Raw genomic sequence first — 18,064 nt, 5'->3', positions numbered from 1 at the left:
TTGTGCAAAAACATTTTTAAATTTTCAAAATTTCCATTAAAAAAATAAAAATTACATATTATAATTAATGCAATCCATTAATAAAAGGTCATGCATTGGTATGCTACAAAGAGAATTAACTTTCCAGAAATAAAGAAGAAATTTGAGCACTGACACAAGTGCTCAAATTCAACCATATTCATTATGATTCAGCATGCACCTGCTGAATCAATCTTGGAATGATCTTGGGCATTTTTTTCAAAGATTTTGCTTCTCTGTATAAGCTATTGATTCTATTCCTATTGTACTTGATCACTTTAGAAGTTTTGTTTGAATAGGTTAAAGACTTGAACAGGCAACAAACATGTAGTAGAAACACAAAACTGATAATAGTAATGGTAAAAAATTATTTCAAGTACAGGTAATTCCCGACTTTAAGAGTTAATTCGTTCCTAGCGTGCGCTCGTAAAGTGGGAATTTAATTCCTATAGACATAATGTTAAAAATAGGAGTTGCATTCTCAACAATGAAATTAGTTTGTGTTTGAACAATGATTGATTTATCCACAAAAATGAAAACGTAGCCTGTAAAATCAAGCAAATTATAATAATAAATAAATTATTTATGACTTACAAATGCTAAAGAATGTTTATTCTTCATCATCATCATCGACTAAATGCACACTTGTTGATCGCCCATTATTGGTTTGTTGCACAAGGAGTCACCTTCTTCAGAAATGCTTTAAGAGGCATTTGTTTCCAAGATAATCTCTTTTCTTTATAAATTTCAATAGCATGCACATGCATTTTTGAATGGAACGCACAAATTGCAACTAACGGCATTTGCGCAGAGTAACAAGTTTATGAAGCTTAAAAAAAAAAGGAAATTCTGAAAATTTATTTATGTTTTTATACGATTGAAGATTTCAGTAAAGGGGAAACACATTTCACCATAATAATGCAAAAAAGCCACAATTCCAGCTATTGGTATTTTCACAAATGCAATAATATGGAGTTTACTACCCATGTATAATTTCTTGGTAACAATAAACCAGAAAGTGGAAATTGTTTTATGGTCGTGACCTTCAGAAATGTCACAAAATGCTTTAGAAAAATATCCGTTCAAAATTGGTTCTTATTGGTTCAAAATATGAACATATGATAACGATGAAAGTGTAGTGCATTTTATTGAGTTGAATTGGTAACTAATACAATTTACACTATAAAAACGACCTTTTAGAGAGTTATACAGCAAAAATTTCAACTTCTGAGGTCGTGGAACGCATTACCAAAACGCAACGTGTTATTGGGTTCACATTAAGATATTTTAACGATACAATGGTGTCTCTGAAACTGATTAATATCGTAAAGCGGGGTACACTGTATTGTATAGCTACACGCATGGTTTGGAATGCGGTATTTATGAATGTTTAACATTCGTTTTTTGCAATTAATGTTCATATTTTCGATTTTGTTGATACTTGAAAAAAAAAAAAAAAAACTCGTAAACCCAGGAACTCATAAAGCAAAAACTGTCTGGATGTTACAATAAGTCAAATATAACCTCTAATTCTACTTGAATTTTTTAATGTTACTATTGACAGCTTTGTGTTTCATTGATGTGACATTTATAAAAAAGAATGAATCCTCATTAATGTCATCTGGTTTGCGACCAGTTGCCTTTCTTTTCAATCCTACTTTACTGTTATTTTTGACATCAAGTCAACACATTGGCTTCTGGTAAACTTTTTAAGCACTGCCTGGTAGCTACATTATGTTCTCTCTATCACTGTTATGGATTGAAATCTTGTACTTTCACTGTATTTCCTTCAAACTAAACAGGCAATTACAAACAACCCAACACTCCCTGTTGTACATCAAAAGGTATAACCTTAAAAAGGCAAACTGGCAGATTTTTGCAGAACATACAGCAGCTGAGCTGAAAAAACAGGAAAATGGGTGGTCTAGATCAGGCAACTGTAGTCCGGACGAGCAAACACTGACTATGACAAACATTTTATTAACAAAAACGGCAACCCTGTCTATCCCACGGAAAAAACCGAGGAAGCAGAGTTCCCTGGTGGTGCCCCGAACTGACTATACTCAGAAGTAGAGTACACCAGGCGAGGAGACATTTTCAAAGAGCCAGAACATCTTGGCCACAAAATGAGGTGGATGCACTGAGAGATTCTTATAGAACTCTCAGGAATCAGTATATAGCCCTCATAGGAGACAAGAAAAGGGAATGCTGGAGGCACTTGGCGGGAACTACTGGAAACAACCCCTGGGGAGTTGTCTACAGAATAGTGACCAACAAGCTGCCAAGAGGAGATGTCTTAGAAACTACTGTCAAACCAGATGGAACCCCAACCCTGTGTTGGGTGGATTCTGTAAATAACATCCTAGACAGTAACATCCATCCTAAACTGGGAATCATTCCCCCACCCGGCTAAACATTATAAAAGAAAACACTGAATAAGACAATGCCAATACTGAACCTCTGTTCACCATACAAGACTTAGAAATAGCACTATCTAAAACCAAAAACAATAAATGCCCAGGTTTTGACATCTTAGAGGTTGAGATTATCAATAAATTAGCAGAAATAACACCAGATAAATTAATAGCACTATATAATAACTGTATGACAAAAGGTATATTCCCAAAAATATGGAAACAAGCTGTGTTAAGATTATTTCTCAAAAACCCTGAAAAACTCCCTACTGATCCCAAATCATATAGACCAATAGCCCTACTCCCTGTACCAGGGAAAATATATGAAAGACTAATATATAGCAGATTAGCTCAATATTACACAGAAGCAGGTTTGCATCCCAACAATCAGTACGGTTTTAAGCAGGGCAATTCCACGGAGGATGCCATGCACCACCTACTGACAACAGTTAAAAACACAGAGGAGAAATATATGCTGGCAATCTCCATTGACTTTGCTGGGGCATTTGACTCACTCCCTGTGGCCTAGTGTCCTTAGGAGACTTCGCCAGGCAAATTCCCCACAAAACCTCTATAAGATAATAAACCTTACAGACAGAAGTGTCTTGATACTCACAAGGTTCCAGGAATTGACACGTCCTGTGAATAAAGGCTGCCCGCAGGGTTCAATCCTTGGCCCTTTCTTTTGGAACATTGTTCTGGACGAATTTCTGGCCTTGGATCTGGGCCCCGTGGAAAGCATGGCCTTTGCAGATGACATGATTTTCCTTGTAAAAGTAACTCACGAATGGTTGTAGAGCAAAGAGCAAACACCGCCCTCTTGCAGCTGCAGGAGTGGGCACAAATACACATGCTAAAAATATTGCCTGAAAAAAACCAAACAAATACTTCTAAAAAGCAATTTCGACATAAGCAGCCGTCCACAAATCAAACTTAACACAACCACTATAAAAATGGTAACAGAACTAAAATATCTTTGAGTGGTCTTTGATTCAAAACTAACTTTTTACCCCCATTTGATCTACTTGGCAAAGTGAGAAATTATGCAGGTATGATTGCCAGGATCAGTCGAGCAGACTGGGGGCTCAAAAGAAAGAACCTGGCAGTCATATACCGTGCAATGTTCCTACCTGTTATCACCTATGGAGCCGGTGCATGGTTCATCCGCTCGGCCATAGTAAGAAATAGGAATAAATTAGAATCAATACAAAGGACAATACTACTCACTATTACCAGAGCATGTCGCACAGTAAGCACACCTGCACTACAGTTGCTGGCCGGAACTCTCCCACTTTACCTGGAAGTAGCCAAAAGAGGCTTATATTATAGATTTAAAAAGGGCATACCCATAGAATTTCTGGGGATAGCCCTTGACATAACCAACACCTTCAATGATGAAAGAAAAAGAATAGCCACAAAGCTCCATGAGCTATGGCAAACAAAGTGGGAGCAGGAAACCAGAGGTCTGGTTACCAAACGGTTTCTGCCATGGATGTCAATGGTTAGTCCAGAGCCACCTAAGTGGTGTGCCCCTGGACTTTTTTACAATATTTATATTGACAGGTCACGGCTCCCTAAAGGCGAAACTAACCTCCTTAGGCCTGACCGATGACCCAAACTGCACCTGTGGCGAAAGTGAAGACTGGGCACACATTCAATAAATGTATAATATATGAATTCCCAGAACAGAGCTAATAGCACAGATTGGTCCCCTTCCCAGGGGAGACCATCTGTTCATCATAGAAGAGCAAAATTATAAAGCTTTTACATCTTTCACACAGAAAGTATTCGAAATGCACAGAGCAATCCAAAGAATGGCAATTCAGCCCCCCAGCATTGATTATTAGACAATAATCAATAGTAAAATTGCCCAAGTTTCCCACCACGCCCAAACGATGACTTAAAAACTGTTAGGACAGCAGTATTCTGCACCCTGACAGAAACCTGATATAACAAAACTACCCTGCCATGTGTAGGAACCTAGGACCCCACACCAAATAAGAAACCATGCAGGGGGGGGGATGTACAGGCAGCCAGGGAAGCAGATTAACTGAAAAATATCAGTAAGCTAGTAGCAAGGGGATCCAATGCAGAATGAAAATGAAAGATAGAATGAATAGGCTGGGCACTGAGTGAACTAGGAATTATGGTAAAAGGGAATAAATGGCAGTTTTGGTGAAAGAAAGAGTGACCTAGCATGAGGGAAAGAAAGAGTGAATGGGAATGAGTGGAAGAGCAAATGTAATTCGCCGAAAGAATACAAAGTTAAAAATAACTTACATTATTTCACATATACTGTACTAACAAACATTTACTAACCACATAAACACTATCACTGCATTCTCCCCTTGCCTGCAAAAAAAAAACTTGCGGCTAGGCCTGCACCGCAACTGAAGAATAACAGTAAGTTAAGGTGCCCAGAGAGTACAGTGCAGAAAGTAAGAGTCGAATAAATGAGATGAGATCTAGAAGAATGAATAAAAGTGTAAGCGTGTGCAAAAAAAAAAAAACACAAACCATAAATACTACAGTTAAGTACACACTAACTCGTTTTAATTAGTATTTAAATTTACACTACACATCATTTCATCCCCTCCTAGTGAGTGAGAAAAAGATGAATGAGTTGAGTGGGGGGGGGGGAATATATATATAAAAAGAAAAGAAAAAAAAATAAATAAAATGCAAGTAGAGTGAGAATGCAGATTATGAATGAAATAAATGTGTTTCTCTCCCGCCCCCCCCTCCCTCACCTGGTGGGTTCCCCACTTCAGCTAACATATACCACCCCCAGAGTGGGATGGGCAGCTTGACCTTCATACCGGATTCGACACTGCTTGGACATGCACTGATGAAAGACATTCTGCGGCTTTGCTGCCAACACGCCATTGGCGATCTGAACTGGGTACTCTAACCTGGTTCCCTTTAAAACCCTATCCCCAGGCAGAGAGGGGGAGACGGATCTCTGTCTCCTCTCCTCCCTGCCTACCCCCCATACTTCGCCTGGTGGGGCTCGTCTCCACTCTATCATCCCTATTCTTCTATCTGTTTTCCCCACAGTCTTTAATCTCCCTCCCTCTCTCACTAAATCGACCAAGGTACACCCTTAACAATGCCGCCAAATTCTAATCAATGTCTAAATTCCACCAGTTTCATCTAAATCTCTAAGACAACAAACACTATTAGCTTTTATCTAGTGTATAACCTCACGTCTAAATTTAATAACATCAAAATTTTGCCCGACCTATTAGGCCTTTAACACACCTCTTTAGCGTTCAACCCCAACCAGCGATTTCCTAACAGCAATCCCATTAAGCACTAATGTCAAATGCATAATTTTTTTTTTTTTTAAGGTCCTAGCCACTGAAATCCCAGGAAACTAGGTGGCAGGACCTGCCAGAGCAATTTGTTGTGATACTGGATACACCCGGCTAGCCTCCACGTGGCAGGGTATGGGTAACGTCAGGCCTCACTAGGGGCCTGGCGGCCAATAAGCTGGTCAAACAATGGGCACAACATATCACACTGCACAGACACAGCCCACACACTTTCAAGTCTCTGGCTTGACAGTGTACTGTCCTCGATACAGCGAAACACACGTGGAGTTGGGAGAAATCCCAGGTGCCGTTTGACACGAACATACCTTATACCTTGTATAACGTTCTTCACTAAATGTCTTAGCAATAATATACTATTTCAACCTGCTTGGAATGTAACTCTGCCTTTAATTTCTTAAAGAATTACATATTATTTAAAGATTCTTCCTGTGGCACTCCTTCAGTGATGGTAAAGACATTAGAACTTTTAAATTATGGTGAATTCATTTACATAGATGAAACAGATGAAAATTTAATTTGATTTACAATTTAATTTGAAAGTTAATTTGATTACACATTTCTTACTTATTAATATTTCACCTTCAGCACTTATATGCATAACAGAACATGAATTAGTCAACAGAGAGCTATTAGTAACCTTCTGGTAAAGTGTTTGATTAATGTGTGATCAAATTAGTAATTCTATGTAAACGATGTCATCAAAATTTACCAGTTCTGCTGCCTTTACAGTCACTGAGGTAGAGGTATCTAAAAATAATCTGCAATTCTTTAAGAAATTAAAGGCTGATTACACTCCACACAGGTTGAGATGCTCCGTATTTCACCAATCCATTTCTTAATATACCTGCACAGCATGCCACTAAAGAATATTTAAGATAATATACTACATTAATATTTTAAAATTCTTTAAGTCAGCACTGTAAGTTGTTCCTAAAATGTCAGTTCGATTACAAAGTTTACTTCAGACAATATAATATTGAATAATTTCTAAAAAATAATTTAATAATTTTAAAACTATGAATGCTCAAATCTGTTTCTTCACTTTCTGTTTCGCTGAATTTGGGCAGTAATGATTATCATACATACATACAGACCATTCAAGGTACTTTTATATTTATTGGCTCAGCATGTCTAACCTATGCTGTACATCTCACTTTTGTTCTTCCATCTAAACTGAGTAAACCAAAAGTGAAGAAACACATCTGAAAATTGTTTAAATATGTTTCATAAACATATTTAAACAATTTTTTTATTTCCTGAAATTATGGCCAGACTGATCTTAAGGAAATAATGAAACTTAAGAAATGAACTAAATGATGCTAAAATGCACAAACTAAAACCAATAAAAAGCGTACCTATTGCATTGCTTAAAAACCAGAAAAGTTCCTTTCTCACATGATGATACTGGCAATTTAACAGTTTCTCGATACATAATTTAAAATATGAAAAATGGACAATTTCCTCGATTCTTACTTTATCACTAGCACAAAAATTGCCGAGGCAACGAAGTAAGGGAGTTGCTACCTATATGAAAATGTATATATAAAAAAAAAATACTAAATTAGATAATAATATACTAGTACTAAACATTTTAAACTTTAGAAGGCAGAAATTTCTAAAAACTTTTACTCAGCTTACTTATTCATGTAGCCGAGTGGTCACTGCAATGCACACACACTTGAGGGAATCGTGGTTAAAGCCTAGATGACTGCTAAATATGGTTAATGATTGCATTTGTTAACCATAATTTTGATGAATTAACTATTCATCAAATTAATTAATTGTAAACTCGTCTGACCTGGTAGTTGTACTTCAGTACAAACAAGAAGTTATTTTACAACATTCAAATTGCTATTACAAACTAAACTTCCCTAATTTTGGAAGTGCCTAACATTTCAGATTTACAAAACAGCCAAGTGAAAAAATGTGGATAACAGGAAAAAAAATTTAATTATGAACATTTTATAAGTTACCTGGCTTATTAATTCAGAAAAGTATGCTTATGCTTTAATCACCTGAAAAAAAATAATAATAAATAACCAGAGGAATATAATTTTTTAGAATGAGTTTATTATGGGTTTGTATTGCATCTACCAATCAAAACTAAAACATCCCTAGTTTTAGATTTAAATTCTGTAATAATAATAAAAAAAAAAAGTATGATAAAAAAAAAATTGCTATCCAGCTTATCTTGAAAGAAAAACTCTCAAATAACAAATTATACATTTACAGTTAAGAAGACTGGTCAATAAGATGATTCCATAGTGTTACCTACCATATTCTATTTTACCTTGTATAACATGGTAGTTAGGTTCCTATACAATGTTGTTTCTAAGAAAAAGTACAAAAAAGGACAGTTATGTTCTAAAATCTAACAAAAATACACCATTCTAGATTTCATGTATCTTCTGCTCTCTTTAAAAAATCAGTAATCTGGATTTGTTTGTTTGCTTTTGCTTGATAGATCTTTGTGAATTTCATTGTATGGAACTAAGCATTTTTGAAGCTCCCTTTTGAACTTTGGGCTCCTTTCGTTCAAGAATCTGCATTCAAAAAGTACGATTCAATTGCTTGGCTATCCCGTATGCTTTTTAGTTTAAAACTTGGAAGTTTAGAATTTATCTGCGCTACCATACTCTGAATTGATTTCGTTTACCTCCGATGCTATTTCCACCAGCCTCTCTTTCTACCAGTAATTCTTGAAGGTCTTCAGTAATCATATATTTTTTTATTTTTTAGGGGCATCGGCGACTATAACAATGTTACTCTGTGTATATTGTCTATAAATTGCATGTCCTGAGGTCAATTTTCTGTTTTACGGGATGAAAAACCCAAGTTTCCGGGAGAGAAAACAATACTACCCTCGCCTGAAACCCAACTAACTCAGCCACATTGTGAAAAAAGATCCATAAAAATTCCTCCCATCACTGACGGGATTCGAGCTCAGGCAGGTCTTTTCACCCGATGTGGGGAGGAGGGCATGCTACCCCACACGGGCTTCAGTAGTCATATCATCAAAATCTTCCCCTCATACAAACGAGGGGAAGGTTTTGTAACTCATAGCAAATTCTACTATCGGACCGATTCCATTTTCTGCCAGTTCAACCATATTTCCTGAATGAACTGACTCAGGCCATACATTTTTCCACACGCATTTAACGTTGATGGTTTTACTTCTTTCAGCAATAAAGCTATAATTCTGATACAGTCCACAATTGAGAAATGTTTCCATGCCTCCATTACTTCAACAGATTCGGAATCAGTTTTTTCCAAAATCCATTTAATGATTTTCTGGTGTAATGAGTTTTAAAGGTGGATATAATGCCTTGATCTAATGGCTGAATGAAAGAAGTTGTATTAACTTAGGCCCCGGGTGCCAAACGATTGTGACTGAGCAATTTATCTGTACTTCCAGTGCGATTTCTAGAAAGCGATTTACAGTTCCTTTTTGTCCTTATCGTTAAAAAATCCATTTATTTTATAACAGCTCTTGTAACAAAAGTTCCTGTACAGAGCAAGGAAGGAAAGCCACCTTTCTTTATTTTCTCATAGTATATTACTAACCCCTACTACTACTCTTCGCTTGGTCACACCAGGCACTGCTCCTGCCTCCCCGTGGTGGGGCCGGAAACCTTGGCAGAAAAGTCACTCTCTCTGCCAAGGGCTAAAAAGGAGCAAAGATGGACCATACCAATACTGACTCTTGTGGGATCAATGCCCCATCACATTCGAGAGAGCAGGAAGATTACAACCCTTCCTTTGCTAAGAGACAAAAGAAGGATACAGACCAGAATATCTGGCCTCATTTCCTCATTATACATTCTTTGACTGACCAGCCAGTCAGCAAGCTTTCTCCTTTTCTGATTTAGAAAAGTTTAGAGAACGTCACTGGCTCACCAAAAATGGTTCGCAGACTAAAATCAGGTGACCTGCTTGCTGAAACAACACAATCCAAGCATTCTGACAAGCTACTTAAATTGAAAACACTTGGAGGAACTCCTATAGAAGTGTCACCTCATTCCACCTTAAACTACTCAAAAGGAGTTATAACAGAATGGGATCTTTTACATGTACCCGAGGAAGAAATTAAACAAGAGCTTTCAGAACAAAATGTTATTCAGGTAAAAAGAATACTAATCAAAAAGGATGGTTCACTACTTCTAACCAGAAACATTATACTAACTTTCAACTTGCCAAATCCACCAACATCTGTAAAACCCGGATACTTGAACTGTCATGTCCGACCATATATACCGAACCCAATCAGATGTTATAAATGTCAAAAATTTGGACATTCACAGACAGTATGTCGAGGGACTGCTGTATGTGCTTCATGTAGATCTAAAGACCATACCCATACCGAATGTTCTGCACAAATCTTACAGTGTCCAAACTGTAGAGGCAACCATTCCGCTTACTCCAAAGACTGTGAAACATGGAAAAAAGAAAAAATGATTCAGAAGTATAAAACCGAGCACAAAGTCTCCTACCCTGAGGCAAAGAAACAAATATCACCAATTGCAATAACACACTCATATGCAGCAACTGTCCAACAGCATAAACAGATAACTGTTGTCACTACCACTTCAGTTCAAACCAACGTTACAATCCCCCCAAACATCTCTATTTCTGATTGGGCTCGCTCAATCCTAGCTCCATCAGCAAAATCATCTTCAATCTCAACTTCTAATCAAGCCATAAATACACCTGTTACAATTCCTCCAACAATGCCTTCCACGTCACGGCCAACCATAAATACTAAAAACATAGATATAGATGACAAACTCCCTGTCCATGATCATATGGATACATGTGAAAAAGAAGTCCCAGAAGAACCAATCTTAGAGATACATGCTGAGGAAGAGATGGAAGATCGCCCAATCTTTCCCAGAAAAGAGAAAAAGCCTGAGCGATCCAAGCAAACCCCTACTCGTAAAAAGTCAGAAACAAATACAACTACAAAGCCAATATAATGCGCACAATAATACAGTGGAATTGTCGAGGTTTCCGCAGTAACATTGATGACATTCGCAACCTAATCGATAAATATCACCCTGTAGGTATATGTCTTCAAGAAACTAACCTAACTCCACAAGTAAACACAGCAGTGAACCGTTACGGTACCTATAGACAAGACCGATGCCTTTCCTGTGGAGCTCATGGTGGAGTGGCAATTCTAATTGACTCCAAAATTCCATGTAAATGCCTCCAACTACAAACATCTTTGGAAGCAGTTGCAGTACGAGTCTCAATCCAGTTTACTTTCTCACTGGTCTCACTCTACCTTTCTCCAAATCAAGAGTATGCATATTCAGACCTAGAAGCATTAGTAACCCAGTTACCACCCCCGGTCTGTATCATGGGAGATTTAAATGGACACTATCCCATGTGGGGATCCCGTCACCAAGACAAATGTGGCAAATTGATTGAGAAATTATTGGAAGAGCAAAGTCTCTCTCTCCTTAATACTGGAATTGAGACATATATCCATTTGCCCAATGGAACAGCCTCTGCAATTGACATTTCCATATGTTCACCTGTTCTATATCCACTGATTGAATGGACAATCTTGAAAAATCCTCTTAATAGCGAACATTTTCCAGTGGTCTGCAAAATATTAATAAATGATGTTACACATCACGATGGTGAAAAAAGATAGAGGTTTCATAAAGCTGACTGGACAAAATATAAAACAATCGCAGCAATGGACAAACAATTAATCACCACTCAGCCCATAGACAATGCTACAGCTCATGTCACAAACCAAATTTTAATAGCAGCTGAAGCTACAGTTCCTCGGTCATCTGGAAAATATCATAAACACGACACAGCGTGGTGGAATGAAGAATGCAGGATAGCCAAAAGAGAGAAGAATAAGGCTTGGAATCTCTTCCGAAAGTATCCCATTTCCATCAACCTCATAAATTTTAAAAAAGCTAGAGCCAGAGCTAGATATATCCAGCATAAAAGTAGAAAGGATTCATGGATACAATTCGCTTCCACAATTAATAAAAATACAGATACCCGTGTCATATGGAACAAAATCAGAAGACTTAATGGGAAATTTCTTTCAGTTCCAACTCCACTAATAATCTGGAATGGACAGGAAATAACTAACTCCAAGGAAATCGCAAACTTACTTGCAACTACTTTTGCAAATATATCAGCAGTATCGGCATATACCCCATCCTTTCAGAAAATGAAAACCTGTAGCTGAAAAATACAGACTAAACTTTAATACCAGCCAACAACTCCCATATAACCAACCTTTCAACATAGAAGAACTGCAAAAAGCTCTGGCTAAGTCTAGGAAGAGTGCAGCAGGACCTGATGGAGTTCACTATGAAATGATCCAACAACTTAATCAAAAATCTCTAAAGGCTTTGCTTATGCCATACAACAGAATTTACATGGAAAACTACTATCCAAATTCCTGGCTTCACTCCTTTGTAATTGCCTTTCCTAAACCTGGCAAAGATCATACGATTCCCACAAGTTATCGTCCAATAGCACTAACAAGTTGCCTTGGGAAAATCCTTGAGAAAATGGTGAACAACAGATTAATCTGGTTTTTAGAAACATATAATGTACTTAACATAAATTAGTACGGCTTTCGTAAAAATAGATCATCTCTAGATCCCATGATAAAAGCAGAAGCAAATATCCAAAATGCTTTTCTAAGGAATGAGCATCTAATAATGATCAGTCTCGACATAGAAAAGGCCTTTGATACTACCTGGCGATATGGCATTCTTAAAGATCTCTACAGCATTGGTTTGCGAGGCAACTTACCACTCTTAGTAAAAAATTTCCTGAAAGTCAGAACCTTCCAAGTAAAATATCAAAACAATCTGTCACAAATATATACTCAGGAAGAAGGAGTTCCTCAGGGCTCAGTACTGAGTGCAACCTTGTTTTCAATCAAAATAAATTCTATTACAAAAGTCTTGCCAAAAACAGTGGAAACATTCCTATATGCAGATGATGTTACTATTTCGTGCCATTCACAAAACATGAACATGATTGAAAGGCAGTTACAAAGCGCAATGAAAAAAATAGAATTATGGACTAAAAACAATGGCTATAGAATATAACAACAAAAAACAATGGCCATACATTTCTGTAGAAAGCGAAAAATGCACCCAGATCCAGAAATAAGACTAGAAAACCAGCTGATACCTCTAGCAAATAGTATACGTTTCCTTGGCCTCATTCTAGATAAAAAACTTAACTTTTTGGATCACATCAAATGCCTCTGAACAACCTGTCAAAAAAAACTAAATATTCTCAAAGTTCTTTCTGCAATGAAGTGGGGAGCTGATCGGTTCACACTACTTCACCTATACCATGCTATAATCAGATCAAGACTAGACTATGGAGCCCCTGTGTATAGTTCGTGTAGACCAAGTGTCATCAAATGGCTCGATTCCATACATCATAGTGCCTTACGAATCTCCTTAGGGGCATACAGAACTTCACCAGTCCATAGTTTATATGCAGAGACCCACGAGCCCTCACTATATCTCCGGAGGCAAATGCTGCTATTAAACTATGCAATTAAAATCCGAAGTCTTCCTCATCATCCTACTTGGCAGTATCTTTTTAACCCACAGTGGGAAATTCTCTACAACAATAAACCTACAGTAAATAAACCAGCTGGAATACGACTAAAAGAAATTGTTTCAAAATGGGGCCTAAGCTTTGACAACATACATGAGGATAATAGCATAAGTATTCCACCATGGTACACTTTCACGCCTAACTGTGACACTTATTTTCAACAATGGGGAAAAAGCACTCTGGCAAATGTCAACATAAAACAGATGCATGCAGCCCACTCATCACAGTTCTCTGAATACCTTCATATATATACAGATGGCTCTAAAACAGACACCAAAGTTGGTGCTGCAGTGGTATTTCCACACACTGTTATCTCACAGCAACTCCCAAACCAATGCAGCAGCTATTCTGCCGAGCTATTCGCCATACTAATGGCCTTAAAATACATAGCATCTTCCCCGCATCTGAAACATCTCATATACACAGATTCATTGAGTGCAATACATGCTCTGTAACAAAGGCAGACTCCATCGCATCCCATTCTTCATCAGATACAAACTCATCTTGTGAAACTCAAAAGTAAAATGAGGCAAGTAAAATTCTGTTGGATTCCAGGACATACAGGCATTGAAGGTAATGAAAGAGCCGATAGAGCAGCAAAGAATCCTACAAACACAAACCTAAGGCTTTACAAAGTTCCACATTTCGATTACAGGCCTATTATAAAACAGATTCTCCATACACAATGGTCACAAATGTGGCAAAATGAATCAAACAATAAACTGTTTCAAATAAAACATGAACTTCAACCATGGAAATCGAGTCTTCGTAAAAATCGGCACGAAGAAGTCATTTTAACCAGACTGCGCATTGGACATACTCATCTCACGCCTTTCACTTACTCACCAAAGCAAACCCCCCAGAATGTTTTCACTGTTCTTGTCAACTCACTGTAAAACATTTCCTTATAGAATGTCCACAATACCACATGGCACGACAATCAGCCTTCCATCTCCCTATAAATTTCCAAGATTCTCTGACCTTATCACAAATCCTAGGCGATAACTCCAACGTTGAAAATATATTCACTTATTTAAAATTAATAGGATATTTTGACCAGAAATAAATCATATTTAAGAAATATAAACTTCCTTGTCACATAAACATTAATAGATAGGCGCAATATGGCCAAAGTTGCTTTTGCGCCAAAAAAAACCCAACAACAACCAACCGTATTAACCTAGCACAACTGTGATGGTAGAAACATTAACTTCAATGTTTAAATGACTTAAATCTTTTGGATAGTCAGGTGTGCTATCCAATAGTAATAAAACTTTGAAATCTAGATTTTTCCACAAGTTCAATAGCACAGAACGTAACATGGAGATTTTCCCAACAAAATAAAATACAGTGTGGAAATGTTGAAAAATTACATCCAACATAATAGCAGGGTTTACCCCACACAAAAATACCATTGTGTGAGATTTACTGAAATTCTCTAACAATGTTAGAGCGAAACCTTGTTATATAACTAGCTTGTTGTGTGAAGATTGCCGCAATTCATCAATCGTATTAGAGCGAAACCATGTTGTTGAAGTACCGTGTTATACGGGGTTGCCTGTACATAAAATTATACATTTAATTCATTACTTTCTTGTGACATAGTATAGGGCTTAACAAAAATGATCATCATGGTGACTAAGAAATCCCTCTTGGTCATCGTATTTTACAGGTCAGTCTAGTAGCTGTGTGGTTGAACTGCCAGTTATTTGTTTTAAAACTGCAGTGATCTGCACCTCATGAGGAACAGTGTGACTTTTAACAAAGATAAAGTGCAACAGACTCTTATTAGATGCCAAACTAATGACAGCATTATTTTACGAAACACACCTCATTGGTTAGTATTATTAGTATTAATTTGGCCAAATGATGCAAAGAAGCAAACATTCTGCATCAGTCAAAAAAAAAAAAAAAAAAAAATTTGCCCATTTCTAAAAAGTAACACCAGACTTATTTTGTTACTAACAAAGTAACATAAATAATAATAAATAATCATATCGGGCTTTCATGCCTGTATAGCATTAATTTCTTATTCAACACTAACAATAACTAAGTTAGCATACTTAATCATTTTTAATTCAATAAACAAATTAAATAAATATTCAAAGTTTGTTCATTTATGAACACATTAAGCTGTTTATCTCCTGGATGGGTTTTTTTTTTTTTTGCATGCATAATTGTCGTAAGTTAAGTATTTGTAACTTGGGAAGTGACGTGGCAATTTAACATTATGTTAATGAATTCACAGATGCTAAACTATTATATCATGTGGTGCCAAACACTTAAGCTATTTATGGCTACATTTCAGGAACCCCTGTTTCCCCATCTTCAGGCATGATCGGGGAATAGTCTCTTAGTCTGGTGGACCAAGAGTGAGTTCCCAAAACGTAGCCATAAATAGTTTAAGTGTTTGGCATTGAGGTGGTCCAATTCCTTTAAATTGTATCATTTCAAATTACTTAATCTACCACGTAATATAATAGTGTAGTGTCTATCATTGATTAACATAATAATGAACAATCATATAGAACCCTCTTCCAAGTAATTTAACATTTCTTGTGCTTTTTTGATTTGTTGCTTCATTATACCGTTAATAATAGTTAATATATCTTTTATAATAAATTTAACATATAGATAAAAGTTAATAAGATATAGAAATTTAAAAGCTTTTAATTTTTAGAGTTTAATGATAAATTGGCCATAAAATATCATAGTGCAACGTTGAATAATATTGGCTGCTTTAAATTTTCATCTTATGTGACTTGAGTTTGTCGCATAATACCTATTCCAAAAAAACTTTTAGTATTCCATCATCCCCCACCCTCAGCTGGTGACTAAATCTTGAACAAATTTGTTAAGACTTTTTTACGTGTATATATGAATATGTACTATTTCCACATGTTTCTTTGGCATGACTACGCTGTTTTATGGTTAACAAATAATGTCATGTAATATCATGATACCACATAATATCCTAGACTATCTACAAGATCAATACAGGCAACCCTTGTATAACACAGTACTTCTACAACACAGTGTCACTCTAACACGACTGATAAATTGTGGCAATCCTCACACAACACAGTACTTCTACAACAAGGTTTCATTCTAACAGAGTTTGAGAATTGCTGAAAATCATAGCACGGTATTTTTGAGCTTTTGTGCTGGGAAAACCCTGCTATTATGTTAGATGTAATTCTCGATGTTTCCATTCCTTTTCGTGAATCCCTGCTGTTGACTCGCTAGTTGTTATCGCTTTCGTGGTATTTTTCTAAATACCACAAAAGCGATATTAGTATTTTTAAAATAGGTAGTAAACTCGATCTTGCATTTGTTATAGTACTGATAGCTGGAATTCCGTGGGTTTTTACATTATTATGGTGAATTGTGTTTCCCCTTCCATGAAATATTCAATCATATAAAAAACATAAATAAATTTTCAGAAACTCATTACTTCGTATTGTGTTTCTTTCAACTTGTGCATGCCATGTTCTTTGTTATTAATTGCTTATCATTTTTAGTGTTTTAAATTTTACAACAAAAAAAAAAAAGTCAGTGAACAGAAATATCAATTAGTATGTACATATTAATTAAGCTATATATGTAAGCAAACGTAAATTTATTTTTATTTTGCTAACTGGAAAATATTCTTCAAATTTTCACATATCATTAAAAGCGGGGGTCCTCTGTATTTTGTTGGGAGATCCCTGGGTTAGGTTCTGTGCTATTGAATTTGTGCTTGTTTGGGACCATAAAAAATAATTGTGATTTCGAAGAGTGCAGTTCGTGACTTTTAAAGAGAACAGAAGGTACATGCTGCAGAAGAGATTGTGCTTAGCAGCGATGAAGAGGAAAATTAAAGGAACATACATTATCTCACATATAAGTATCACAGTTTGTAAGGTAAGATGTTTGTCCAGTTATTACTATTTAAGTTACTATTATTATAAAAATAAAGTTAAAATATTAAGTTATTACTACTATAAAAATTAAGTTTCCGATAGTTATAAAAAAAAAAAAGTCGTATTTTTGTTAGCTTTTGGAATGTAAGCTTTTTGGAAGCTCAATGTTGATGGCATTCTTTCACTTGCTTAGACTACACATACGAGGGGGGGGGTCATAAATTCAAATTGAGGAAGGATAGTTGCAATCTGGATCTGTGGAAGTTTGCCTTAGTGTTGAACATTGGAACAAACTTGCATCGGTGAAGGTAAAGAAAGCCAACATGAGAAACGGCAAACTACAGGAAACTTAACAGACAAATTGGTCTGCCTACTGCAGTTTCTCCCGGCATTCTCAGTAAACAGAAAGTGCATGTTATCGGTATCGGCAGTAGAAGTTGAGAACGATATATTGATTGACATGTAGGCATGAAAGACTATAACATCATAACATTAAGTGAGTCATTGACATTATGATAAGTATATGTATAAAGAATCTTTTCTTCATTTCCTATTATTTCCTAACCTAACCTTAAAGGTTGGGTTAGGAAATGTAAGGAAACCCTTTCCTGTTATTTCATAACCTAACATTTAAGGTCAGGTTATGAAATATAATGAAAAATAAAGAAACTTTTCCTTTTTTACTAACCTATCCTTTAAGGTTAGGTTAGAAAACTTAACATTAAAAAACATACAAAGAAATAAGTAATATAGGTTTTTTAATAGCGAAAACACT

At 36.3% G+C, this 18,064-nt stretch overlaps 1 protein-coding gene across 1 annotated transcript in view; it reads right to left on the bottom strand.

Annotated features, from left to right (window-relative positions):
* Positions 1 to 18,064, bottom strand: part of LOC150085820 (uncharacterized) — a 61,578-nt gene that overhangs the window by 24,861 nt on the left and 18,653 nt on the right. The window contains exon 3 of the mRNA XM_090374705.1: positions 7,123 to 7,291. Within this exon, the coding sequence (XP_090230831.1) occupies positions 7,123 to 7,291 (169 nt within the window). The remainder of the gene's footprint in view (positions 1 to 7,122; positions 7,292 to 18,064) is intronic.

This window comes from Mastigoproctus giganteus, chromosome 5 (genome assembly GCF_048544385.1).
Source record: "Mastigoproctus giganteus isolate SK-2022 chromosome 5, ASM4854438v1, whole genome shotgun sequence".
NCBI lineage: Eukaryota > Metazoa > Arthropoda > Arachnida > Uropygi > Thelyphonidae > Mastigoproctus > Mastigoproctus giganteus.
This window is presented reverse-complemented; position numbering and strand designations above follow the sequence as displayed.